Source organism: Periophthalmus magnuspinnatus, chromosome 1, assembly GCF_009829125.3.
Source record: "Periophthalmus magnuspinnatus isolate fPerMag1 chromosome 1, fPerMag1.2.pri, whole genome shotgun sequence".
In the NCBI taxonomy this organism is placed as follows: Eukaryota; Metazoa; Chordata; class Actinopteri; order Gobiiformes; family Gobiidae; genus Periophthalmus; species Periophthalmus magnuspinnatus.
Window position 1 is genome coordinate 32,843,398 of NC_047126.1, and position 25,856 is coordinate 32,869,253.

Here is a 25,856-nt window from a genome sequence, read left to right on the forward strand (position 1 = left end):
GTGCTGAAAATGACATTCTGTTGTTCTATAAGTGTTTTTGTTTGGTTTTTTTTCATAATTGTGCCTTCAAAATTGGTATAACCTCCTGGGACCAGGCATCACATATTTGGACAACACATTTTGGGTTGTCTTAGGCCACAATGTAAATTTTTAGAAGAAGAAACTGAAATGCAAAATGTACAGTTTAGATTATTTTTAAGAGTTCAGAATGTTCAGATTTTTTTATTTTTATTTTTTTGTATAAAAGCATATGTCTTCTTGCTCCTGTCAGCAGCACTTCACATGAGACACATTACTACAAGAGGCACAATTGTTTTTACATTCAGGACAAATGTTGCTGTGTTCAGGCACTTAATAAATAGTTTTTGCAAATCATTATTCAAATGTTCTATGAAAATGATAAAAACATAGAATGAATGTGCTCATATGTAGACATAATTTTTCTCGAAAACTATGGAATGTAAAAAGATAATTGTTTGTTTTTACACTCAACAGGTCCAATCAGCCCAAATAACAAAGAGAAATAAATAAAACCTGACATGCAAGAGTTCGAGTCTCAGGAGGCTAGAGTATCGAATCTTTTTGAGTTTCAAATTTTAGTATCATGTCATTGTTATGTTGCAATTAAAATTTAGTCATAGAATACAACATTCCACAATTGCTGCCCATATACTGAGTGAAGTATTTGCCCCCTGAGAGCCCTGCCTACTCCCCACAGTGCTGTCTCTGTGTACTGGTACACTGCAGCCCACGTGGGCAGTGTCAACAGGAGGTGGGCCTTGGCAGTGTCTCTGTGCTGGCTGTACACATGCCTACGAGTTGTCTTACACAGCGGCATCTAAAAATGAGCCAGCCAAAATAAGGCCAGGGTGCAACTGTTTCTATATTCAGGCGAACTAGGGAAAAAAAATGACTACGAACACCACTACCAGCACTTGTGATCAAGAAGAGGAGGAAGTCTTGAAAAAAGGAGGGAAAATACTCAAAGTGACTCTGGCTTCCTGTCTGAGAATGAGAGACAGAGAAAGAGAGAGAGGGGGTGGAGAGAGTTAAGACAAGACTGTGCACAATTTGAGCTTCAAAAAAAAAAAAAGTCCAGCGGGGGAGGGTGGATTCCTGCCTCATGCAATCCAGTCCGGTGCTTGAGGGGAGCCATTATAGTAGTGTTCACTATTGTGTGCGGCTGACCTGAGAAGAAAAAAAAAGAGGAGGGGAGCCGAGAAGGGAGGGAAAGAAAACCTGTCCCTTTGTGTGGGAAGAACTCAGCAGGATAGTGAATTTGTGATTATTTCTCTAAGCCAAGCCTCCTCACCGCTACGAGAGCTGCATTCTGGTTTGCACACCTCACTACTCTATGATCGCGCATTGGACAGAGCAGGAACAGCAGCGACACCAGAAGCCTCTCCTGATGATGTTGGACGCCGACGTCAGCCTGGCTTCCATGAATATTGATGTGGAGGATAGTCGGTTTCATAGAAGAACAGAAGGAGGCAAGATGGCTGCCCTTTAGGATTTGTTAAAGGGGAGAAGAAGAGGAGAAGAGAGATTTGGACGTTTTTCTGTTGGATTTTCTGCAAAGTGGAGGGACAGGAAAGCAGGTGAGAACGTGGACAGTGGGTTAATGCAAGACTTGCCTGGTTTACACTGTGTTTTAAGGTGTGTTTGAGGTTAAGTTTTAACCCCTAGTTGAGGTAAATCTCTTGGCTCCTCGGTAAAAGGCAAGAGCCAAGATAATAAAGAGAGGATATTAGATTAGAGACTAGTCCAACATGGCTGATCTTTTTTAGTTATTAAAACCTTTTGTTTTCAGTAGTATTAGTCTTGTTGTATATACTGCATAATAAAAGTGCTATTAGACTTTAATGGTGAGTCTGTAGTGGTTAGTAAAGGGCAAGATTGTAATGTTTTTGTGTGCTTTGAAAATATAAATATCTTGCTTGTCTCTAACAGCTACTACAGAAATATCAAAGTGTTGTTTTTTTGGTGAAGTTTTTTTATAAACTTCATGTGCTATTTCGGTCCTGTCAGTGTTTGGTGGTGACAATATTGTGTACTTTGAAGGGGAGCCAGGGGCCGGACACTTGGAGCAGTAAAGTGCACAGTGTGCGCACAGCAGTGGGGCTGGAATAGCTTGGTGGCTTTGTGCATCTCCGTGAATCAGCTTTCATTGCTTTCACCACTGAATGACAAGCAGACACAAAGGCAAATCCGAAGGAGAAGCCAATGCAATGGGAGAACTGTGGCACTGCTGTGTTGTGTATATGTGTATATGTGTGTGCATTTGTGTAAAGACTTACTGAAGGTCAGAAAGCTAAGGGAAAAATGAAACTCTAAACCGGTGCACCATTAACTAGACACACAGGAAAGGTGATTCTAGAGCAAGGGACATCAGATTATATAGTAAAAATAAGATTGGCTGCCATTTTATTTTGTATTTTGAGTTGGTAACACTTACAATCTTAATGCAGTTGTTTATGGAATACAAGTGTGTCCTATGCCCCCTTTGGTATTTTGTACTGATGGGGTTCAGCTTCCTGTTATCTGCAACATTTTGAGGATATTATTTTCCACTCAGAACCTAAAATACATCTATGTTATTATTATTATTATTATTATTATTATTATTATTATTATTATTATTATTATTATTATTATTATTATTATTATTATTAAGCGCTATGGGAACAATCCTAATTTTTCATCATTCTGAAACCCATGGACTAAGAACAAATATTTACATCAAAATGTTATGTTGCCAGTCAAGATACAGCATGCAATGTGTGTATCCATGGTTTATTTGTGTTAGTAGTGAGAGTATGATGCTCTTTGAAGATGAGTTTCATTAATCTAAAGTCAACCGGTCTTTAAAAACAACAGAGCTACTACCCAGCCATCACTACTCTGTTTGTAAGCAAAGCCACAGGCTGACCGCACACTGACCTAATTCCTGCCCATGATAAAGCAGGAGATATCCCTGAGTTAATCACCTTTGCATAACACTGCAGATTCTCAAAACAAATCTATCATACGCATGTTATATATTTGCACATGGGCAGCAGGTCCCAATTCACATTCACTAATAGCTCAACTAACGTCTTGTTGGTTTTTCTCATGCTCACAACAGCTCGACCATTAACATATGAATAGGCCATTAGAATATAACAGAGATTTCACAAGCTAATTGTGTATTGGATGCGGATTGTGCTACATGGAGCTGTAAAAGGCCTTAAGGTAAAATCTCCGCTAAGAGTTAGGTTGTGATCACCAAGAGTAATGACAAGGGCCTGGTGGTACTTAGCCTTCTCTTGAGCAGTGTCAGGGCATTTGCAAAGTCACTGGGAAGCAGTAAAAGTCAAAATAAAGGTAGTGACAAGATGAGCCAGAAAGAAGACTTCAAAGAAACAAAAAATAAGTTGTTGGTAGCTTTAGCATGTTGTAAAAAAAACAGAAGGAAGGAAGAGCTGTCAGGAAACCTAAAATAACAATTGGCTCGACCTCTGTGACGCAATGGGTTGGTTGTGTTTTGATACGAGGAGCTTGGTCAATGAGTGTGTGTCAACATTGGCGTTTACTGGGCTCAGAAAGTCTTTCGAGAGTTTTGTCTCTGTACTTGTATTATGACTGGTTTGCTTATGTATTGCAAGAATGTAGGTCAGCAACCAAAAATACCTAGAAGAAAAAACATAGGGTCATTTTGCATGTTCAAAAACAAGCATGGGGGAATGTGTGCAGAGGTCATGCAACGTACAGCATTAGATAGTTTAATAGCCAGTAGTATTACAGTATAGGCAAGAAAATGAACCATCCTTCCAATACTGTATCCTTGAAATGTTTCCAAATATGATGTGATCTGGATGTTGGTAATAGAGCTTGTCTAATTGGAAGAAAGTATTATATTGCATCTGCACTTTATAATGAAGATGTTGTGAAAATCCTTTAGTAGTGCTTCTGTTTTATATGCAGAAAAAGACAGAGCACAGCAGTAATGAGCCTATGGGGGTTGTGTGGGGGATGGGCAGATACATCCATCACATGCACACTGCTCTTGTGATCTATCTACACCTAACTGATAAAACTGCACATAGTGAAAACTCATCTGCCGGGGTTGGAAAAGTCCCCTTTATGTCACTCACAGCCTTGAGACAATATCAGCTTTTGGTGGGAGAGAAGAATGTCTAGTTGCCATAGCGTTTCACAACAATGCGGCCCATACACAATACAACCCTGACCCTTAGCTCTAGTACGGCCTGCAGCCTACAGGGCTCGTATTCCAGAGGCCACTGTGTGACCACAGCAGTGACAGGTTGGACATTTTACACTGCACTATACCTATTCAGCAGGGCCATGAGTAAGAGCTGCATTGGAGACAAAATGGTGAGGTACTCAGAGTCTGTATCGATTTTTGGGATATTGATTGGCTTCCAGTCTCCTACTGGGGGTTGTTTGCTACAGAGAATAGGAGAGAGGCTCTAGCTGTTCCTGAACAATAAAACATATTCCATTTTGCATTTGTTTGAGATATTTGACATTTGATGTAAAACAAAGGGCTAAAGATTCAATAAAATGCAGTTATGATTTTGTTATAATGAAAATGTAGTACAGTTACATTTCTGAATCCTACCGCATACCGAGCTCTTTCCTCACATACACGGACAGTGATGGGTTAGCTGCACGGTTAGAACTAATCATTTTGTTAATATTAATTTTTTTTTTTTTTTTCCAAGTGCTGACTAAAATCCCCCAGTCACAATCTGTGCCCTCTTGTTTGTTTCTTTGTACACAACAATACAGCAAACTGAAATCAGATATTTCTCCTTTTATGTCTAGTTGTGTTATGGGTTTCTTACTTGGCCCTCAAAGCAGTTTGAATAAGAAATTGTCATCTTATTCCTTATGTGAGTACGCCTCTTTGGGTCAGTGCCAGTCAGTGGTGTGCAAAACTACGGCCTTCCAAAGACACATTCCACGACCCAACCACAACCCCAAAAATATGATCTTTGATTTGCTGTTCATCTACAATCTTAGAAACAGTCACTTCAGTGTTCATCTGTATTCTTATTAGTTTATAGGGCAACCACACAAACTTTTGAAGAGACTGACATTCAAGCGCTCATCACTTCATTCAGAAGGAGTGGCTGCGAGATTCCCTGACGTGACCTGATCGCTGGCGAGTTGTGCCGCGCCACAACCTAATTATGGAGTGAGATCTCTGGGACTATGCAAAGAGTGGCGCAGGTCGGAGGGAACGTGTATCGATGTCAGTCTTTACCTCAGGGGTGACACAGACTAGTGAGGGCAATGACTCAAAGGCTTCCTCCACGTGAGCACGCACATGGCCGCTCTGTTTACAAACACCGTCCTGGCATTCCGCACCGCGCAAGAGACCGAGCCAGTGGAAGACTGTTACGTAACCATCCCCAAAGCGAGTAGCATCTCTCCTCTCGCCTCCCCGCCCCAGCGATCCCAAACGACCAGCCGGGAAGAGCTTATGCCGTTTCTGCCCAGATGAGATAAGAGGAGTTATAAAGAAAACGCGTCATAGCGAGATTTGCTAATGGACGGTAAAAAGCCAGAACAGTTTTCTCGTAATCACCAGCTTCTAATTAATTTCACACAGGGAATTCACACGACTGAAATAATTTGTCTCTATGTTTTGAACCTTTAGATTTTTGCGGAAAAAAAAACAATAGGATGCTCAATATATAATGAAGCTGTGTTTTTCTGACCAGTATGTCGGAATTTTGTGTTGGTGGTCCTACAAACACAACAATATCTATAAACTCACTGGTCTACTGAAACTGTCTCTTAGAATAAGCACTGCTGACAGGGTGTCTGTGTGATCCCTCAGTTGTCCAGGTATGATCCATAGTAAAAGATCCATAGGAGACGTTGAGCAGCGAAACGTCTTCACTCAAAAACGTTTTGTCCAGTTGACAGAATTGAACCTTCCTTCCACCACTGCTGACAGGGTTTAGAAGATAAATAAATCATTAGAAGAAGTCAACCTTATTTTCTACAGATACTATGTGATATTTGCTTGCAAATCTTTAAGAATTCCATGTCACCATGCTAACTATCGGAATTTTAAACATTCAGTGCAAGGGTTATGAGTGCTATCCTAAAGAAATGTCTTGCATTAACCTTTCTTCTAGGACAAAAACAAAAATGGCAGCATGTCGTCAAGGTTGTCACAAAGCATTTAGTCATCAACAAATGTTTTATCTCACAGAATATCTGGAGAGAGATTATCATAACTAATGCCGCTGCCACATAATCTGCCTGGCTTCTTCACAGTGCAGCCTCACTAGGGTTCACACAGAAACAAATGCTGCTGATGGCTGTTGGCCCAGTTCTAAAATGGCTGTCAGATATGCACGTTATGCTGCAAGGAGCTGTCATTGAAAAGGTTAGCCCCCATGGCCCCCTGTTGTCTACACAAGATGCACAAAGAGCGACAGCTGGTCTCCTGTGTCATTTAGAGGCATAACCCCGATCCACGGCTTGATCACCAACTACTACCAAGACACTCCAGTACTTCACACTCAATATTAGGTTTCTGATACAGCAGCTGATGTACAGGAAGATTGACAGCTAGACAACTCCACTCTTATGCAGGAGAAAAGGATGAGAAAATATGGTTTACACCTTAACAGCATCTGATTTATTTAGTAGCTATTTAGGTTGAGACTGCATATCTCATTTTATCATTTCTATACCTCCACAATATACTTTCAATTTAACACATAAATGCTAATATTGTCATTTATTAGTATTTATATTAAGAGATTTATGACAACTATGTGCAGACCCAAGAGTAAGATATGTTTTTCATGTTTCGGTGGACATTATATTTGACACCTTTCTATTTTGAAACCTTTCTATCTATAGAGGGAAGTTTGCATTTCATGTTTCATACCGCAGGGGACGTGAGCTAAAGTGATGCTATGATTGAAAACACCCCTGGCTCCAAAGGATTTGTGATTTCCATTCAATGAAGGTCACGTGGTTCTCTCTCAGTGGGAGAGAGGCAGCTTAGCAACAGTGGCTTAGGTCAGGCTGCTTACAAACCAATGAGCCACAATACATCGCTACTACGTTCACTTTCACCTTGACAAAAGAGCAATTTGCAAAAGACATCTTGTTCAAAGTTCAGGGTGCCAGATAAGTGTACCCAGAACAGCTGTGTTAAGGTGCTTTTTTTTAATTAGTGAATAAAAGAGCACAGAGATTCTGTCACTGAGACATTTCTCACCCAGTGCTGTGTTTGTACACCATCAGTTCAGTTGTAAGATACACTGGGTTTGGAAGGGAGAATTGTGTGGATGGGACATTGGAGAATTATGAGAAATAATAACATCCCTTGCGCCAATACAGGGAACTAAATATACCATGGTTATAAGGAAGAAAGCGACTTCAGTACTGAATAAGTATTTTACATACACAAGATTAAACAAACTAATAATATTTGAAAGTTGTTTTTGCTGCAACTCCACTGCAACAATTACTAGTACTCATATTCACCCAATACATCTACTGCTCTGACTGTACAACTGCTGTTACAATCGCTAATTATACTACTGCTACTACTACTACGGCTTCAATTACAAACAATGACTTACAGGAACACAGTTGAAATTACCAAACACATTGTACAATACACAAAGAACTACTTCCCTTTCCATAATACAATGAAGAGAGTATTTATTATGAAGCGTTACAATGTGTTATTATAAAAGTAGAGCAAAGGATATCATTATTATTATTTGTATATACATTCTTGAAATAGTTTCAAAGTGTTGGCTACAATGGCGAGTGTATTTCATGCGTCAGGTTCAATATTGCATCACAAAATTAACAGAACCAACAACAAAATCATCTGGTTCAATATGTTTGGATGTTCTACTGAAGATTTTATTCAAAAGTAAAGCCTCGGTTTGAGATTTCGACATCAAATTCTAGAAAATGAAACCAACCAGTTCCCGAGTTGGTTCGTTGAAGAGGAGGTTTGTGATCGTGTGGATGTGCAGAGCGGGCCTAGTGCAAAGCAGGCCTTCTGAAAATGTAGCACTATTGATTGTGCGGGATCGATGTATACAGCACATGTGCACAAGGCTTTCTCCGCACACAGCTAATGTTTAGACCAGATGGGCTGTGGAGCGCTCTGAAGATGGTTGCCATAGCGACGGCGCACTCTGAAAGACATTAACTTTGCTCCGTGCACAGTTCATCAAGTTAGTCAGATATATTGACAGTCACGGAAGACAAAGGGGAAAGAGGACGTAAATAGAGGAGAAACAGTCAAGGGCAGGGTACGTGCAGGGTCTGTGCACCGTTCCAAGTTCCAATTTTAGAATTCAGTTGTATCTCACAGAAAACTGCTTTAGATTTGCGGTGTGTGACCTTTGCACTGACCGTTATGCCTGTGTTGGTTTCATGGTAGACATAGTTCCTTATGAGGCATTAGCAGAACAAGAAAAAACAAGGTCTAAAAGGTAATAAGGGTTGTTAAATGTATCTAAAACTGGTACCAAGACCTGACACTGATTTGAATATGATACAAAAAGCAAAACACACAAACAGGACAGAATTGAACTTGAATGTCATGTCAAGCTCAAGTTTACCCTGCCAGAATGACCTGTTACACCTGTTAGTGCAGAGGTGTGGTTGGGACAGACAACACACACACTTGAAATGTGATCTCTACTTTCTTCATGTAGTTTTTTTTTCTTTCCCATTAAATAAATATGTCTTAACAGCAGCAGTATACTCTTTGACCCTGACTGTCAGCACTGTAGTATACATGCTGTCCACACCACCTCCAAAAACTCCAAAATTATTCCGTATAATTCCAAAAACACACTATTCAAACTGGCTGCTATTGAGCTAAATGAGAAAAATGCACATTACTACAACTTCAGAATCAGAAAAGAGTCGTACACAGTCAAGATGCACATCTGACTGACAAAATCAAACACAGAATTACACCTAATATTGAAACTTTGTCAATGACACAATGACAATAATACAAGAAGATCTCTGTGAACCATTTTAACCTCCTGGGACCTGGCGTCACACTTGTGGATGGCACATTTAGGGATGTCTAGGCCACAATGCAAATTTTTATAAGAAGAAGAACAGCAGCAATGCAAAAATGTACAGTTTAGAATATTTTTAAGAGTTTAAAATGTTCAGAATACGTCTCCTGCTCCTGCCAGCAGCACTTCACATGAGCCACATTATTCCAAGAGGCACAATTGTTTTTACTCAGAACAAATGTTGCTGTTTCAGGCACTTAATAAATAATTTTTTGCAAATCATTATTCAAATGTTCATCAAAATGATTAAAATGTAGAACAAATGCTCTTATATGTGAACATCATTTTCCTCTAAATCTACAGGATGTAAAAAAAAAAAATAATTCTTTGTTTTACACTCATCAGGTCCCAATCAGCTCAAATAACAGAGAAAAATTAATAAAGCCTGACATGCAAAAGCTTGAGTCTCAGGAGGATAAAAGAGCCAGTCTCATTAAAAGGCCTGAGCTGCAACAAATAAATAAGAGAATGAAGCAATGATTAGCCATAGAAGTCACTTATTTAACCATCTACAGCTCAAGTCTTATCATATTACAGCTAAAACAACAGAAATCTCACCAGTTTTGTAAAGAAAAAGTCATATGAAAAATATTGAGCCCCAAAAACTATTGTTGTTATAAATAAGTCCATATAGTAATTGTCATGACACGCCTATTCAGGTTTTAGGTGACACATTCCCAACATTCTATATAATATTTAATACAGATGAGGTCAGATTAAATGTATATTATTAAAAGGCCGACTTATGCTGGATACAAGAAGCTAATTGGTCTAGTTACCAAGAGCAATCCTGAGGTTCAACATTTCTGCATTTACCTTTTGGATATTTCACAGCAAAGTACAAGGTAATCAATCAATGTCATAACTCCATCTGGGAGCATGACATCATCATATTTTACAGTCTGAAAAACACTTATATACGAGAAACATCTATAAAATGAGTAAAAAGAAAAAGCAAACGTATTTGGAAAAAGGAACCCTGGAGCAGAACAAAGGCAGGGACGACATGACAGAGCTGCAGAAGTACAAAACCAGCAGTGGGATTCTCCTGCAGCCTCTCACATCTGTCTCGCATTAGACATAAAGAACAATGCAGATTGTTCAGCTGCCTTCATCTTTGGGAAGGGGGAGGTCACACTCAGAGTCAAAATTACAAACAGAAATGTGTCACGCGCCATGGTAGTGACTGATTTATACTTGAAGATAGTAATGTGATAGTACGACCCACAGTTGACTAACACTGTGTTGCGTTAGGTAAGGGAAAAGAGTAAGGGGGTCGCGGTTGTAAGTGTGAGGGCAGGTCACATATTCTGGCTCCATTATTGCGTCACAGTGATTGGGCTAAGAGGAAACATTCTTACAAACTCTAAGAAAGGTCACACCAAATAGTCAAAAGCTTAAGAATGTGGACTTTGGTTTGTGTTCTCAAATGGTAACAGATCAATCAGAGCAGAAAGGAAGAGGAAGAAGAGGCAGAGATAACTATGTAAGCATTAAACAACAAGGAGCCATGCGTTAAGCCTTAAAAAACCTTACTAAAACCCAAACAAAGACACAAAGACAGTTTATTATAAATGATCCAGGCTTACTAACTATTTAACTATTTAATCTAACTCCTGAGCCCTTGATACAGTAGCTACGAAACCTGAATCATCCTTAAATATTTGTTCATGCTTATATTACACAAAATGGACTCTTGTGAGCTTTAAGCCATGTTATAATACTGCTACCTCATCAAAACAGACCTGGAGTTGTGTATTGTTTCATTCACACATGTTTGAGTAACACTTGGTCTACATCTCCAAAGCTCAAAATGCTCAGTTCCACCTTGTGATGTTATTAAGTGTTGGTTTTCAAGCTCCTCTTCCCTTTAGTTCAGTAAAAATTGGCAATTCCAGATGTGTAATGATCCAAATGATTCTAGTGACGGCGTGTGGAGTTTAAAAACACAGTGGAGCACTTCCTGTATTACCACATGATGACATGAGTGTTTTCTGTTTGAGAGAAGAGCTCAACCTACATATGCAGGATTAGGATGTGTGAAAGAAACAAAACACAACTTCAGGTCTGTTTGTGATGAGGAAACAACATTATAACCTTTAAGAAATGTATTTAAATTGTATGTAAAGCTGCGTGTGGTCCACTCTGAGGATTCAAACATATATTTCATTTTCCCTTTTCTTTTAGCATTAATAATAAAACTGGATCGTGGGCTGCACATGATGCCAAAGACCAGCATGTTATTTGACGAGATCCAAAAGAAGCAATGGAGTGATGAGACTGGCATTCATTTATTGCTATTGAAATAAGTCCAGAAACAATGGACAGTTGTTTTGAAGCGAGTGGAGTCATATGTTGGGACTCATAGAAAGCACGTAGTCATGTGAGACTGTGATTGTAAGCATGTGATGTAGAGATGTGCACTCGCCTCCTCTAAAGCCTGTTATGTCCATTCCATCCATCCATTTTCATCCAATTTATTATTACTATTATTATTACTATTATTATTATTATTATTATTATTATTATTATTATTATTATTATTATTATTATTATTATTATTATTATTATTATTATTATTATTATTATTATTATTATTATTATTATTACTACTACTTCTACAAATTTGGTGAGAGGGGGCTACCTTAAGAGAGGGGGCTACCTTAAGATTTGACTAGGATTGTCAAAAGACTCTATACTCTAATACTCTACTCTGCCAATCAATAAACTAAATACATTGTTATTTCACATATCAATACTGACAAATAAAATACCTGGAAAGTTACAAATTGGACCTTTCTTGAAGAGTTTATAGAATGGTTCACTGGATCTATATCAGAACTAGTTTAAGAAACATGGTGTTATTTTTATTTTATGCTGAAAATTGCATTCTATTCTCTAAAAAAAAATTGTTTTGATTATCATTGTGGTATCAGAATTGCTCATTTACAGACTTGTGAGCTTTAAACTGCATTAAAATGTTGTTACCTCTTCAAAAACAGACCTGGAGTTGTGTTTTGTTTAATTCAAGTTTGCGTAAAGCCTTATTATTTGTCTGTATTGTTTTTAAGTTAACATCTACCTTTTACCTTTAGTTCAGTAGAAATCAACAATTCCAGGGCTGAAATTATCCAATGATTCTAGTGAAGGTGTGTGGAGTTTAAAAACACAGTGGAGAACTTCCTGTAATACCACATGATGACATCACGAGGTGGAAGTGTTTTCTATTTGAGAAAATAATTCGAAAATGCAGGATTTGTGTGTTAAACATGTGTGAATGAAACAAAACACAACTCCAGCTTTGTTTATGATGATGAAAAAAATTGCATAATACAGGTCCAGTGATTAAGTGACCAGTGCTTATTTGAAGTTGAAATAATCTGCCTTGTATTTGTATTTGTTTGTATGTAAAGGGGTCAGATGTTTCAGAGTTGAGTTGGGCCTCAGCAGTCTCCATGTTGCCTACAGTGCTGGCTGGAATGCAGTTGTGAAACGTAGGTCGGGGTCAGGGAGTTTGTGAAGCAGCAGGTCTAGCGTCATATTTACAGCAGCCATTTGAGCGGTGTAGAATGTCACTCATTTTCCTTACTGGTGTTACTAAGGACGGGATTTCATCTGTTATTTCAATGTTCAATCTTATACACGTCTGTAGGCAACTTTTACTTTGCTACATTTTGAGAATTTATGATCCTTGAAGCAGTGAAAGAGGTCAAAATAGAAAGGAAATGTTCACTTGAGATGTTTTGTATTCTGGGGGCTGTTCCGTGCAGTGGTGGTGCGGCGGCGGGTGAGTGGGAGTGTGATTTACAAGGCTGTTGGCTGAATTGGTCTGGACCTAAAGAGCCAGTCTACCAGCAGCTGTCATCGGTGGTGAATGTCGCATGCGGCTGCCAGGTCATGGCAAATAAACCCTGTCTACTATGGCTGCGCTCATATTTCACCGGAGCTCACCGCTAAAAACAAAACTATACAGCCTACCCAACAAACACTTACACAGAGAGAAGCATTTATCCATTGGTTTTATTCTTACTAATCGCATGCCGTTTTACTATTGTGTAAGTGTACAGTACACATGGCATAAGCATAGGGTTGTTGTGCCCCTGGGCAAGACACACTGCTTACTTTTCTTACTGTTTGCAAAGAGCATCCGGCGTAAAAACAGTACTGCCAAAACACAGCCTGTTTTACAACGGATAAGTCAAAAGATTACTAGTACTATTGGTATTACCACAGTATTACCATTACCTATGTGTCCAGACTTGTGTCCTTAATAAAGATAAAATTATACGAAATGGTATTCTTTCTTCTACAAGTCAACGTGAGCAACAAAGAGCACGATTCTGCCCTCAAGCCTGGAGCCCTAAAGTACCTCAACAAATACATAGTTATAAAGCCTTACAACTACAGGCTTGGACTGTACAGACTTCTACAACAACAGCACTTATCAGCCCCAGGTTGGGAGGAAGTGCATGAATGGCACACTTCACTTCACTACATTCGGTGTAATTACAGGGAGATGAACACAAACAAAAACACACATAGAAACAAAAGCTGCTTCTGCAGAGAAAAGCCCGAGTGTTTTAAAATGCTTCCAAAACTTTTATCAGTGGAGCTATGTCAGCCCAAGCTGCTACACAGATCAAAGAGTTGCCCAGCGGACACACACACTACAGGCGCTCCGACACTGCCTCTGCTTTAGTCTAGTGCTCTACTTCCGGAGCAAAAAATAACCCTTCCTGTTGGTAACAAAGAACAGATAATATGTCCCCACGAGCTGGGCCATAACCGGCACATGTTTATAGAGTTGTATGCTTAGAGGGCACGCACTCAGCTGGGCTCCCGGGCTTTGTTCTGGTTTAGCAAAGATTTTTTGTTGGCAGTGTGGGTGTATTCAACTGTGACAAGCAGCTTTACTCTGTGTGTGTAGTAAAACCCGGAGTGTCCTCTGTGGAATGGAGCCAGTGCACTCAAAAGCTTTTTAACTGCTGTTCACCCCTGACATTTTTGTAACTGATTTGCAGGCTAGACTCTAGACACAACAAAGGAGTAGACACACTTGCCAGTAAAAACACACTATTTGTACTACAATGATTACAGATACAGCTGCCATTAAAATGATTAGTTAGATATATATAACATTTCCTTTGGCAAATAGCACGTTTTTTTGCATACATGTTTAAACAAAACCAATATATTTCTCTCAAAATAAAAAGTAAGTAGTGTATGTCATTTTCTGATCTGTTATAATGTTGTTTCCTCGTCAAAAATATACCTGGAGTAGTGTTTTGTTTCATTCATTCATTGAAAAGCGCTATATAAATAAAATGTATTATTATTATTATTATTATTATTATTATTATTATTATTCTTCACACATTTTCTCAAATGGAAAACACTCTGTCCCACCTTGTGATGTCATCATGTGGTAATACAGGAAGTGCTCCACTGTGTTTTTAAACATCATTCACTTTCACTAGAATCATTTGGATACTTTCAGCCTTGAAATTGCCAATCTCTACTGAACAAAAAGTAAAAGTAGCTGTTAACTTGAAAACTACCACTTCATGACATCACAAGGTGGAGCTGAGCATTTTGAGTTTTGGAGATGTACACAGACTAATTATAAAGTGTTACTCAAACATGTGTGAATGAAACAAATCACAACTCCAGGTCTGTTTTTGAGGAGGTAACAACATTAGAACATGGCTAAAACCTCACAAGAGACAAATTTTGCGTAATATAGGACCTTTAATACGCAGCACAATGCCACATTATCCACAACACTCAAGGCATCGTCACTGTTTATTAATGACATAGTTTGAACAATGCAAGGCTGAGTGCCATTTGTCACAGAGCACAGTGTAAACCCCTCACGGCTCGTTTTGAACTCGTGTGTCAAAATAAGACGTCTGAATCTGAATATCTTTGGCATAATGATAAAGACGCGTGTGTGGCTCTTGTAATTACACTGCTGATTGTGGAATACGTCTCGCTGTGGCACTTCACATCTGTCCTGCCACATGTTAAAGAAGTCAATCAAGCCAATAGTAATGAGCGTTTACTTGTTGACTTAAATAAATATGACTTCAATGAATCCTGCAGAAAATAAATACTGCTATTTACTTAAAGCTTTAAAATTCCATGGACAATGTTCCAAACTATGGTTTAACTTTCTGTTTCCATGGAATCATACAGGTGATATCCAGAAAGTTGCGTGCTCTTGCTTTAAGCGTACACAACAAAACATATCCTATGAGGCATTAATTATAACGTTTTTGGACTTGAGCATCTTTCTGTCCATACTGCAATGGTGTAAGGACACAACAGTTACCCAAAAGTGTGAGCTCAGTCTGTGTCTTCATCATCTTTGCTGCTCCAAGTTTTGTTTTGTTTTTTATTACTATTATTATTATGTACTTAAGGTTCTGCTGTATATTATGTATCCATCTTTATTGTCATGTTACTCCAGTCACACGACTTTTTACCACATGGCCCCATACGTTTTTAAACTCACCAGCTGGTGTTTTCTGGTCATTGCGGATCTCTGCTTGACCACTGTACACATGTTTTTGGTATCATTGGCAAGTCAATAGTATTCTGTTTTAAAATATCTTTTGGTCCTACCAGAGCACCTGTAGATTACCCTCTGGACACCCTGGACCACAGTATATTTTGTTTAAATAATAAACTGATAGTTGTACATTTCCTTGTCAGACTATGTAAACGTGCGGACTTAAACTGAACTTCACAACTTAAAAACCCACACACTAACAAAGACAAGAGCCAGTCTCACTGGGCCATTCACCTACCCGAGTGTCTCTTTTGTACTGTGGTGCTGTGTACTGGTCCACCTGCTCGTTGCGGGCTGCTCGTGGTGGGCTTCTCTGTGCTGTGATGACAGGATCTTCCGACACAGCACATGGCTCGTTAGTGGCAGACTTCGATCACATCTCGGCTTTGGGACTGCTCATGTCCTAAGGCAAGATTGACACAGTGAAGCGTTCATTAGGCCCAGGTCGAAAAAAAGAGAGCCTCTAGACTGCCTCAAGTTTGATTTTTCTCCTCTCAGTGCACTGTATAAAGCTCTTTTGTTTGAGCAAACAGAAGAGAGTGTGGCGATAGCTGTTTTTTCGACACAGGCTATTTTAATAACTAGTCCTATATTAATCATTATTAGACTGACAACATCTCCAATGTTCATAAATTAAATTTAATACTTAATCTTTTCTGATACCAATAGCATCCATCCTCCATTTTCTTCCTCCTATCCCGGGCCGGGTCACAGGCGCAGCAGTCTAAGCAGGGACTCCCAGACTTCCCTCACCCCAGACACATCCTCCAACTCCTCCAGTGGGACCCCAAGGCGTTCCCAGACCAGTCGAGAGACATAGTCCTGGGTCTTCCCTGGGACCTCCCCCCGGTGGGACATCCAATAGCACTTTAGCCTTTTTCTTTGTACTGGTACCTTTAAATGGTTTCCAGGACTACAAATCCTGGTAACTGATCATTTCTACCTGCAAAAAAGTGATAATTTCTCCCTGTAAATATGTTTTTCAAGTCGTAGTAACAGTAATAGAGTTAGTGATAATCATACTACCAGTTGTTATAATAATTGCACTAGATCGAATTGAATTCATGGTAATAATAATAGTGCTGATAATTTTATGGTGGATTAATCTCACTTGATAACAGCAGGTAGAGGAGGTCTGTACACTATACTGAATAACATGTATTTTTAAATGAAAGTCTATGAAGAGTCAAAGCACTTTAATTGTTTCCAAATGTGAGCCTCAGTGATGGAGCACACTTACACTGGTCAGATTTAGTCAGACTGGACTTGGTTTACATTAAGCAAATCTTGTGCACGGACTGTCTGGCTCCAATTATGTTTTCAAAGTTTGTTTGGCGTATTATTTCTGAACTTGACCATAGCACTCAAATTGTAACTGAAGCTATCTTCAAAAGCTTCAAAGTCATTTTTAAATGATTTTGATTATAGCCAGATTTTGAAATAAGGTTTGTCTTGTAAAGGGGTTCTTACCAGGGCACAAAAACATACATCATGTCATTAAAATCTTATCCAAACTTTCAAATACAGTGAACTATACATAACAATATACAACTGCGGTATCAGATTTAGAAGATAATATATTGATGAGCCAATGCGATGCACAAAAAAAGACCTCACAGATCAGAGGGAGACCATAGGCTTAAATAAGATAATTCCCCGTCTATTCAAAGCTGAATGTGACCCCCTCCTGATGCTCAGTGGATGACTATACATCAGATTTCTGCAAGAGCGCAGTTCATAATTATGATAGATTAAAGTGAAGCTCTCTGCGTCCCAGTGTCATCATTCTGTAGATGCTGTGGATGTGACATGCATTAAAAGCAACTTTAGCTGCCTGAAATCAATGTTAGACTGAACCATTAGAATGCATTTGTTTCCACTAAAGCAAAGAAATGTAAAAATATTACAACGTGCCAAATCTTGTAGTAATTCGAAATAAATACTGTAAATATAGAAGAAAAAAATATTGATGTCACATTGTGTCATGTGTTGAGAATGATGTTAAACAGTTCACAAGCCAGTGTCCCCAAAATGTCATGTTGTTTTCAATTGATTTATTTATTAAGTGAACTACTGGCTAATCTACTTGTGCATCTGTCTAACTAAAATTGATGTGTTGTGTAGGGCGGACCGAGGGCAGGCCCGTGGATGGACAGTGAGCAGCCCAGATGGAAACAGAACAGGCCAGACATGAGACGGAAGAAACTCTGAGATTTGTCACCTCTTCGAACTTCCCCCAGAAACTACAGAATGGATGCCAGTCTTTGGAGGGACGTTCGCTGCATACTGGCGAGGATACAAACTGGAATCGTCACACTCCAAGCACAGTCACCAACTTTATGAAGAGGCATCGGGAAAGCTCCAGTCCTGCATCTGCAGCAGGATTGTTGGACCCTGCAGCCCACCAAATGAATGGAGAGATGCTAAATGGGGAGATGAAACATGCACCACCCGACCAGTCATTTTTGGTTCATCAGTCGAAAAAACTCAAGGTGGAGCCTTCACGTTTAGCTGACGGCTTTTCAGACTTTAATAAAGCAGCGGAATTTCAGTGCAATGTCCCACAGACGCAAATGAATGTGGACAAAAGAAATTGTAATTTATCCAATGGAGATGTATTTGGTCTAGTCAAAAACAAGCAAATTATTTCTAATGGTGCTACATCACCCCCATCTACCATAGAAGGCACTCCAGGAGATCTTTTAGAGAAAACATTGTCTCAGTATTTTCCTGAGCATGTATCAATTGCACCTCAAACAACCAAAACACAGATAAATTCCTTCAATGGTTCAGATGCAAACAAAAGTGACGGTGCTAATAGAAATTTCACCTCAGGATTGCCCGTATCATCCCAGATGTCTGTTGGCTATGTTATGAATGGTTTCTCCAATAGTTATGGAGAAAATCAACACCAGCATCCACAAAGACAGTATCAACCTCCCGGTTACTCTAGAAGTCAGTTGGCCCAAAATACACATACTGTAAATGCTCTCAAGCAGCATCCAAATGGCCCAGAAAGATATCCTGAAAAGGTGGACCTTCAGGGAGTCAGTCAGAGGTCTAACCACAACTCTTTTGTTAACCATAATGTTCCACAATATGAAGTTCAACCACAGAAGTATGAACAAAATACTGGTAACAGTGCAACTGATGGCATGACACTGCAACATCCAATGCATACTGGATTAGCCAATAGGGCTGAAAACACATCTCTGCAAGCAGCAAACATGATGAATTCCCAATCACCTAGATGGACTGAGCGCCAGTCTCTGCAGCATGAATACATGAATGCCACCCAACCCCATTCACAGGAGAATAGTTTGTGGAGGAACCACAGTGCTGAGTCTCAGCAGAGGACATCCAGTCCACAGGTTCAAAAACCAGTGCAAAGAGCCCCATCTCATGGTACATTTGCAGACAGCAGTCAGGGGTTAAAAGTTTTGCTGTCACAGCAGGACTCTCCTCTAGCACAAGGACACTATACTTCAACCCAGCACAAAACTGCCACTGAGTGGCAGCAGTCCCAATCTAAAACACCTCTCCCAGATCAGAGTTCTCCTCACCAAAATAAAACAGAGAGCATCTACCAGGGCAACATTCAGCAGTCAGAGCCCTTAAGGGAACAGCAGTACTTGCATCCTCAGCGGCCGCTTTCACAACCCCCACAGTATGACGGGCAACAGCTCAAGTCTCCCATCTACAGACCTCATAGTCAACCTCAACCCTGCCAACCAAATGCGAATTATGCTGATGAAAATCGTAGGCAACATCTGTATTCTCCCAACTCAGGCAGCAGTAACCTCAAACAATTTCCACAACAGCAGTCCAACAACCACTGCCAACCAACAAACCATGTTGACTATCCCCTTCCATCTACACAGAACCAACTGCACTTACCACAGCAGGTACAGACTAAAAGTGAACAGCAGAGGAGAACATCATGCTCTCAACTACCTCTTGCTCCTGGAGATTTTCAGAAGCATGCGGCACTGCGAATGCATCTCTTACAAAAACAGGAGCGTCACGGTCCTGCACACCCCACTCAGAGCCCTGGTGATCTGAAATATGGTATTAAAACCATAAAGGAAGAACATGCTGATGTATATGATTTTCCTGGTCCCAGCCAGGAGCATGTGTCGTTAAGGCCACAAGTCAAACAAGAGCCCCAAGAGTTCTTGTGTGATCAAAGCAAGAAACCGGGCAGTATCCTGGCCTCCATGGAGCAAAGTCTGAAACAGTATCAGCTCTCACCAGTGTTTGAGAAAAAGTCAATTGTCATAAATTCAAATAAGGTCAAGGTTGAATCTTCAGGGGCAGTCACAATTTTATCAACAAAAACAGATCTAAAAGCAGAGGAAACAGTGATGGCAACCCCAGCACTAGCTTTGAAAAGGCCCCCTGATTCAACTCCCAAAAAAGAACACCTTTTACAATGCTTTATGGATTCTCCTATGAAGCTGCTCGATACACCCATCAAGAATCTGCTTGACACACCCCTCAAAACACAGTATGACATTGCATCCTGCCACTGTGTTGGTGAGTATTTCTGCAGTAAACATTCATGATTAGAACTGTAATAAATTTCAATACATTTTCAGCCAAATTACACTCCATACACTCACTCCTGTATGGTCGACTTATTCTACCTTACTTAACCCCAAACATCCAGCTACTATTAACTTTATTGCATTCTCAAATAAAAATAAAAAAATCATTATAATTCAATACATTAAAATATATATATTATTGTCTATTATGTTTTTTAGAACAAATCAGTGAGAAAGATGAAGGTCCATACTACACTCACCTGGGTTCAGCTCCCAGTGTCCAAGCAATCAGAGAGCTGATGGAGAAAAGGTAAAACACATTAAAACTCACCACAAATACACAGTAACTTCGGATTACTTTTCTCATATTCCACCAGGTCTGGTCTAACAGGCAGAGCAATTAGAATTGAAAAAGTGATCTATACCGGCAAAGAAGGAAAAAGTACACAGGGCTGTCCCATAGCTAAATGGGTAAGCAGTAAAAAGTATCACATAAATAACAGATATGTAGAATGCTAACTCTATTCATGCATTCTTATGATGTACTATTCACAGGTGATCCGCAGATCAAGTGCTGAAGAAAAGTTATTAGTTTTGGTACGCGAGCGGAATGGTCACAGCTGTGTGTCGGCCTGCATTATTGTAGCACTGCTGGTCTGGGATGGTATATCCCAGAGTCTTGCTGACTCTCTCTACAGTGAACTAAGTCAAACACTGACCAAATATGGTGCTCACACACAAAGACGTTGTGCTCTTAATGAAGAGTAAGTAACAGCAGCTCACTTAATACACCCCTGAAATATTTGTGCCACATAATATTATATTTGAACATTTTATTTCAGGAGAACTTGTGCATGCCAAGGTTTTGATCCTGAATTCAGTGGAGCCTCCTTCTCATTTGGCTGCTCCTGGAGCATGTACTACAATGGCTGTAAATTTGCAAGAAGCAAGATACCAAGGAAATTCAAACTACTTGGGGATGACGTGAGAGAGGTATTATATTATGTAGTAAACCAAAATATACATAAAATATGTATTCATTGTTGTTAACTGTGGGGAAAAAGTTGTTAACTGTGGGAAAAATACTGTGGGAAAAATACTATACTATTTTACAGGAAGAAAGGCTAGAGAATAACTTTCAAAATCTGGCAACATTACTGGCTCCACTCTATAAAACTATGGCACCAGAAGCTTATGGTAACCAGGTAAGCAATAGAAATACTACTAACTACTTAATATTCAAAATCGCAAAATAGCCTAGTCACAATCAATAATTATTAACGGTTATATTTGTACTGTACTACAAAGTAGTAGAACTTTGAAAGAAAGTTGATACAATGACTTTTCTGCCCCCTGCTGTCCGTTTTCCAATCTAACATCAAAAACTTCCATAAACATATGAACCCTATTAAACAGTTCTCACTATGTGTATTATCCTTGAACAGATTGAACATGAACACAGGGCAACAGATTGCCGACTTGGACTCAAAGCAGGACGTCCCTTCTCTGGAGTCACTGCTTGTATGGATTTTTGTGCTCACGCCCACAGAGACCTTCACAATATGCAGGGTGGCAGCACTGTAGTAAGTGTTTCTTTAAAGTAACATCATTTAAATAAAATCATATAAATATTGTACATTTACATTTTGCACTCTTGCTTTGAAGGTATGCACACTAACCAGAGAGGATAACCGGGAAATTGGAAAAATCCCGGAAGATGAGCAGCTCCATGTCCTGCCTCTTTACAAGCCTTCCAGGACAGATGAGTTTGGCAGTGAGGAAGGTCAGCAGGAGAAGGTCAGGTCCGGAGCCATCCAAATCCTCAGTGCTTTCCGCCGCCAGGTGCGCATGCTGGCAGAACCAGCCAAGTCCTGCCGTCAGAAAAAGCTGGAAGCAAAGAAAGCAGCTGCTCAGAAGAATGCTATGTTGGAAAATGAAAAGGCTGAGAAAGCCCTCAATGTTAAGACTAAAAATGAAAACAGCGAGAGCACTGTTTTAAAAACAGGTATGACTTTAGATAATATGACATTTGTATAAGTTTTATCAAAGGGGTAATTTTTGTTCCTGTGTAAATTAGGGCCTGTTCCAGGAGTAATTGGAGCACGCATGGATCCAAGTCAGCCACATCACCATCCAGGCAATATTCCTTACCAGCAACACCATCTACAGCAGCAGCCTCCCCAGGCTTTTCCTCCTCCTTATCCTGGCACTGCTAATTCAACTAACTTTCCAAGGTATCCTAATCATCCAGGGTCTTGTCCAAGCACTTCCAAATCAGGCAACATGTATCCTCCACAGCCTCCAACATCAGCTAGCTCTTACCCTTCACCTCACCATTTACAAAGCTCTTACATGAATGGGTCCAGCCATCCATATACGTATCAACGTAACGGCAGTATGCCTGTTGGCTACCCTCCCTTCTATGGTTCAAACCAAACACATCTGGATATGTATCAGCAAAGATCATCCCCTTTAGAGCAGCAGTATGGAGTCCCTCAGCGCTACAACTATCCACCAAGGTATGGTGAGCCAGGTTTACAAGTTAATGGGTACAACCCTTGTGGCATGGGACCTGTTCATCCAATGAGATCACCTTATACTCCATATTCGCCCAACGGAACTACCAATGCTCATTATATGGACACTCATCCAAGAGCACCTTCAGCCCATGGAGGTCTTGGTAATCAATTTTGTGGATACCCAAGTCCATACCTCACGCCTAGCCCTCAAATTGTACCTCCAGGTCAAGATACATTGCTAAGTCATGTCAAAACAGAAATGACAAGTTCACATATGCTGCCTGGCCAGGTAAGTGCAGAGTGCCAAATGCCGGCAGCACCATCAGCTCTGCAAAATGGGAACGCTATGGGACCTGGAATCAAACAAGAGCCTGGAACGCCGCAGACACCAACAACACCTCAAAAGCCAGAAGTGTGGTCAGACAATGAACACAACTTCCTTGACCCTGATATTGGAGGGGTAGCAGTTGCACCCAGTCATGGCTCTGTACTAATTGAGTGTGCTAAACGTGAGCTTCATGCTACAACACCCCTTAAGAACCCAGATCGAAATCATCCAACACGCATCTCCTTGGTATTCTACCAGCATAAAAACCTGAATGAGGCAAAGCATGGTTTGGCTCTATGGGAAGCTAAAATGGCTGAAAAAGCTCGTGAGAAGGAGGAAGAAGCGGAGCGGAATGGGGGTGAAGTGATGCCCTCCAAAAGCGGCAAAAAGGGAGTCAAACGCGAGCATTTGGAGGCAACTGAAAGTGGGGAGCCTCCTTATAAGCGCTTCATCCAATCACTGCTTGAAGGATCTTTATCCAGCACAACCAATACATATGTCAGTACATCTCCTTATGCCTTCACCAAGGTCACTGGCCCTTACAGACAGTTTGTGTAGACAAAGGTGCTAACATAAACCCACTATCAAGAGTCCGTATGTTGCACAGGAGGAAAACGTACTTTTTATATCTTGACCTGTTTAGCTTTATGGACTGATAAGGATGTATTTCCTCAGACAACATTTGCAAGAATCTCTCTTTGGTGCTTTTGTTGAGATATAATACATACAAACCTATTTTTACTGGAAACCAATTTTTGCTTTTGGCTTTATTTTTGGAATTCAAAATCTTTACATACAACACTGTTTTTGTACACATTCTTGGTGCTAAATTACATGCTGTTTCTTTGACTTTTTAAGCCTTCACACTATGGTCACAGCACTCAACTTGTCAACACTGATCATGCTGTTACACTGTCATCTGAAATGATGAGCATCATAATTATTTAAATCAGTGTTTAACAAAGCACTTTGTAAAACCTGTATGGCAATTTGGTATTAAATGTGTGAAGAGGTTCACACAAAACATTTTCCTACATTTATACTGTTAATTGAGCCGTTTGAATGGTGCATTTTTGATTTTCATTTCTAGGATTTTTTTTAATGAAATGTTTTAAATGTTAGACAGGATTGTCAGACAAACCTGATTTGTGAATATTACATGTAGTTTTATGTCTGTGGTGCTTAGTGCTTATACTGAGTAACATAAAACAGGGTAAGCTCAGTGTTGTCATTCAGAGGGCAGCTGGTGTGCTGTTGGGACTACATATTGTATTGTAAAGTGTAAGATAAACATGTGAGATTTGTACAGTAAATTAATTTTCATTTTCTGGAATCATGGTTATAGTTTTGTTGTTAACAATGGCCTTTTTATTGCTTTTTATGGTTTCAGCAGGTTTTATGTTGTAAGGTGCTACTTACCCTATAGGACACACAATGCCACTGAGAAGGCTTTTAAATAATGTACAGTACAAACTTTTCACATACCTCAGAACTTGTTTGGCAATAGGACAACAACAATCCTGTTGTTTTTTTTTTTTGTTTTTTTTTATATCTAGATAACCCTAGAAGCAAAAAAAAAAAAAAGGTTCTCTTGTTACTTTCTTAATAATATAAAATAATATAATAGAAAGTAAAGAACATTTAAGATGAAATCAGGGAAATTCTGATTGTGTAGTCATTGTCATAAAGCCTGTATCCATTCTTTACTCATTCAGGGACTTGCATTGCATCCCAAATAAAATATTTGATTGAAAAAGTCATTGAAAAGTATAATCGTAGGCTACTAGTTTTTAGATAGGCCTAGTACAATTTGAATTAAAAAGTGATGCACTGAGCTGACAAAGGGAAACTATAGTAATGACTTAAGGACAAATGACGTCTATTACTCTGAAGCGGCTATTTTTTGTGTCTGTGAATAACAAAATTTATTTATGACCACTAATTAAGTGTATGTTCTCCCCCTTATATTTGAATGAATAATGTGATGTGTAGCAAAACAATGTTTCATTGTAGAATCACTTCACCAAATTGTCAATTCATTTTCTTAGAGCACTTCAATTCATTTTTCAGTTTAATATGTAATAATGAATGACAAAAAAGTTTTATTTAAACATATTGTAAATGTTAATAAATTATGTCACAATGTATATACCAATCATTTGTATAGCAGGAAAGCAACAGTTTGTTGGTGATGTAGGTTGTGTTTATTAGATAAAAGATTAACCAACTACTACTAGAGGCGAGGTGTCATGATGCCCATTTATCCATAACGTTTGTGTATATAATAATGTTTACGGTTTTAGTAACCTGTCAATCAGTAGTGGTTACTAGTTTTTCTTAAATGTTTCAGTTGTGTTCTTCTAATCTACATTGATGTAATGTTGAATGGTATTGTACAGGACCCAGCGACAGTAGCAGGACAGGGATGAGAGTCAGAGCGGGTAAAAGCATAGCCATACTTGAAAATGCTTCAGAGTGTTTCTGAATGATTCAGCATTACTTGAATGACTTTTGAGGATTAAGCTAGTAATTAATACAATTGATACAGGCTTTGTGCAGTCAGACACTAAAAGTTATACTACGTGCAACATTGTGCCTCATATTATTAGGCTTTGTTTGCTCCCCTGATGATTGGTATGCTACAAAAAGAAGTTAAACATGGGTATATATACTGTAAGTATTGTAATGTACTGAATGCAGTTTATTTGAAAGCTGTTTATTATATCATTCCTGATATTGCTGAGATGTGGGTGTTTTTTTTTTTTTTTTTTTAATAAAATGTATATTTATTTGAAA

At 39.3% G+C, this 25,856-nt stretch overlaps 1 protein-coding gene across 1 annotated transcript; it reads left to right on the forward strand.

Moving 5' to 3' along the window:
- The first annotated feature begins 1,208 nt into the window (after positions 1–1,208).
- On the forward strand, positions 1,209–25,856 carry tet2 (tet methylcytosine dioxygenase 2). The gene is made up of 10 exons (XM_033980375.2): positions 1,209–1,598; positions 17,791–20,202; positions 20,433–20,523; positions 20,591–20,684; positions 20,769–20,977; positions 21,056–21,206; positions 21,329–21,418; positions 21,659–21,796; positions 21,879–22,218; positions 22,291–25,856. Exons 2-10 carry the CDS (start codon positions 17,835–17,837, stop codon positions 23,616–23,618), a joined length of 4,809 nt encoding a protein of 1,602 aa, XP_033836266.1. The 5' UTR covers positions 1,209–1,598; positions 17,791–17,834; the 3' UTR covers positions 23,619–25,856.

Bases quoted from the DNA above. Each gene is read 5' to 3' on its own strand.
- tet2 (XM_033980375.2), top strand. From the start codon at position 17,835: ATGGAAACAGAACAGGCCAGACATGAGACGGAAGAAACTCTGAGATTT. The intron at 20,685-20,768 runs GTAAGCAGTAAA...TACTATTCACAG, and splicing joins GCTGTCCCATAGCTAAATGG to GTGATCCGCAGATCAAGTGC. The intron at 21,419-21,658 runs GTAAGCAATAGA...ATCCTTGAACAG, and splicing joins CAGAAGCTTATGGTAACCAG to ATTGAACATGAACACAGGGC.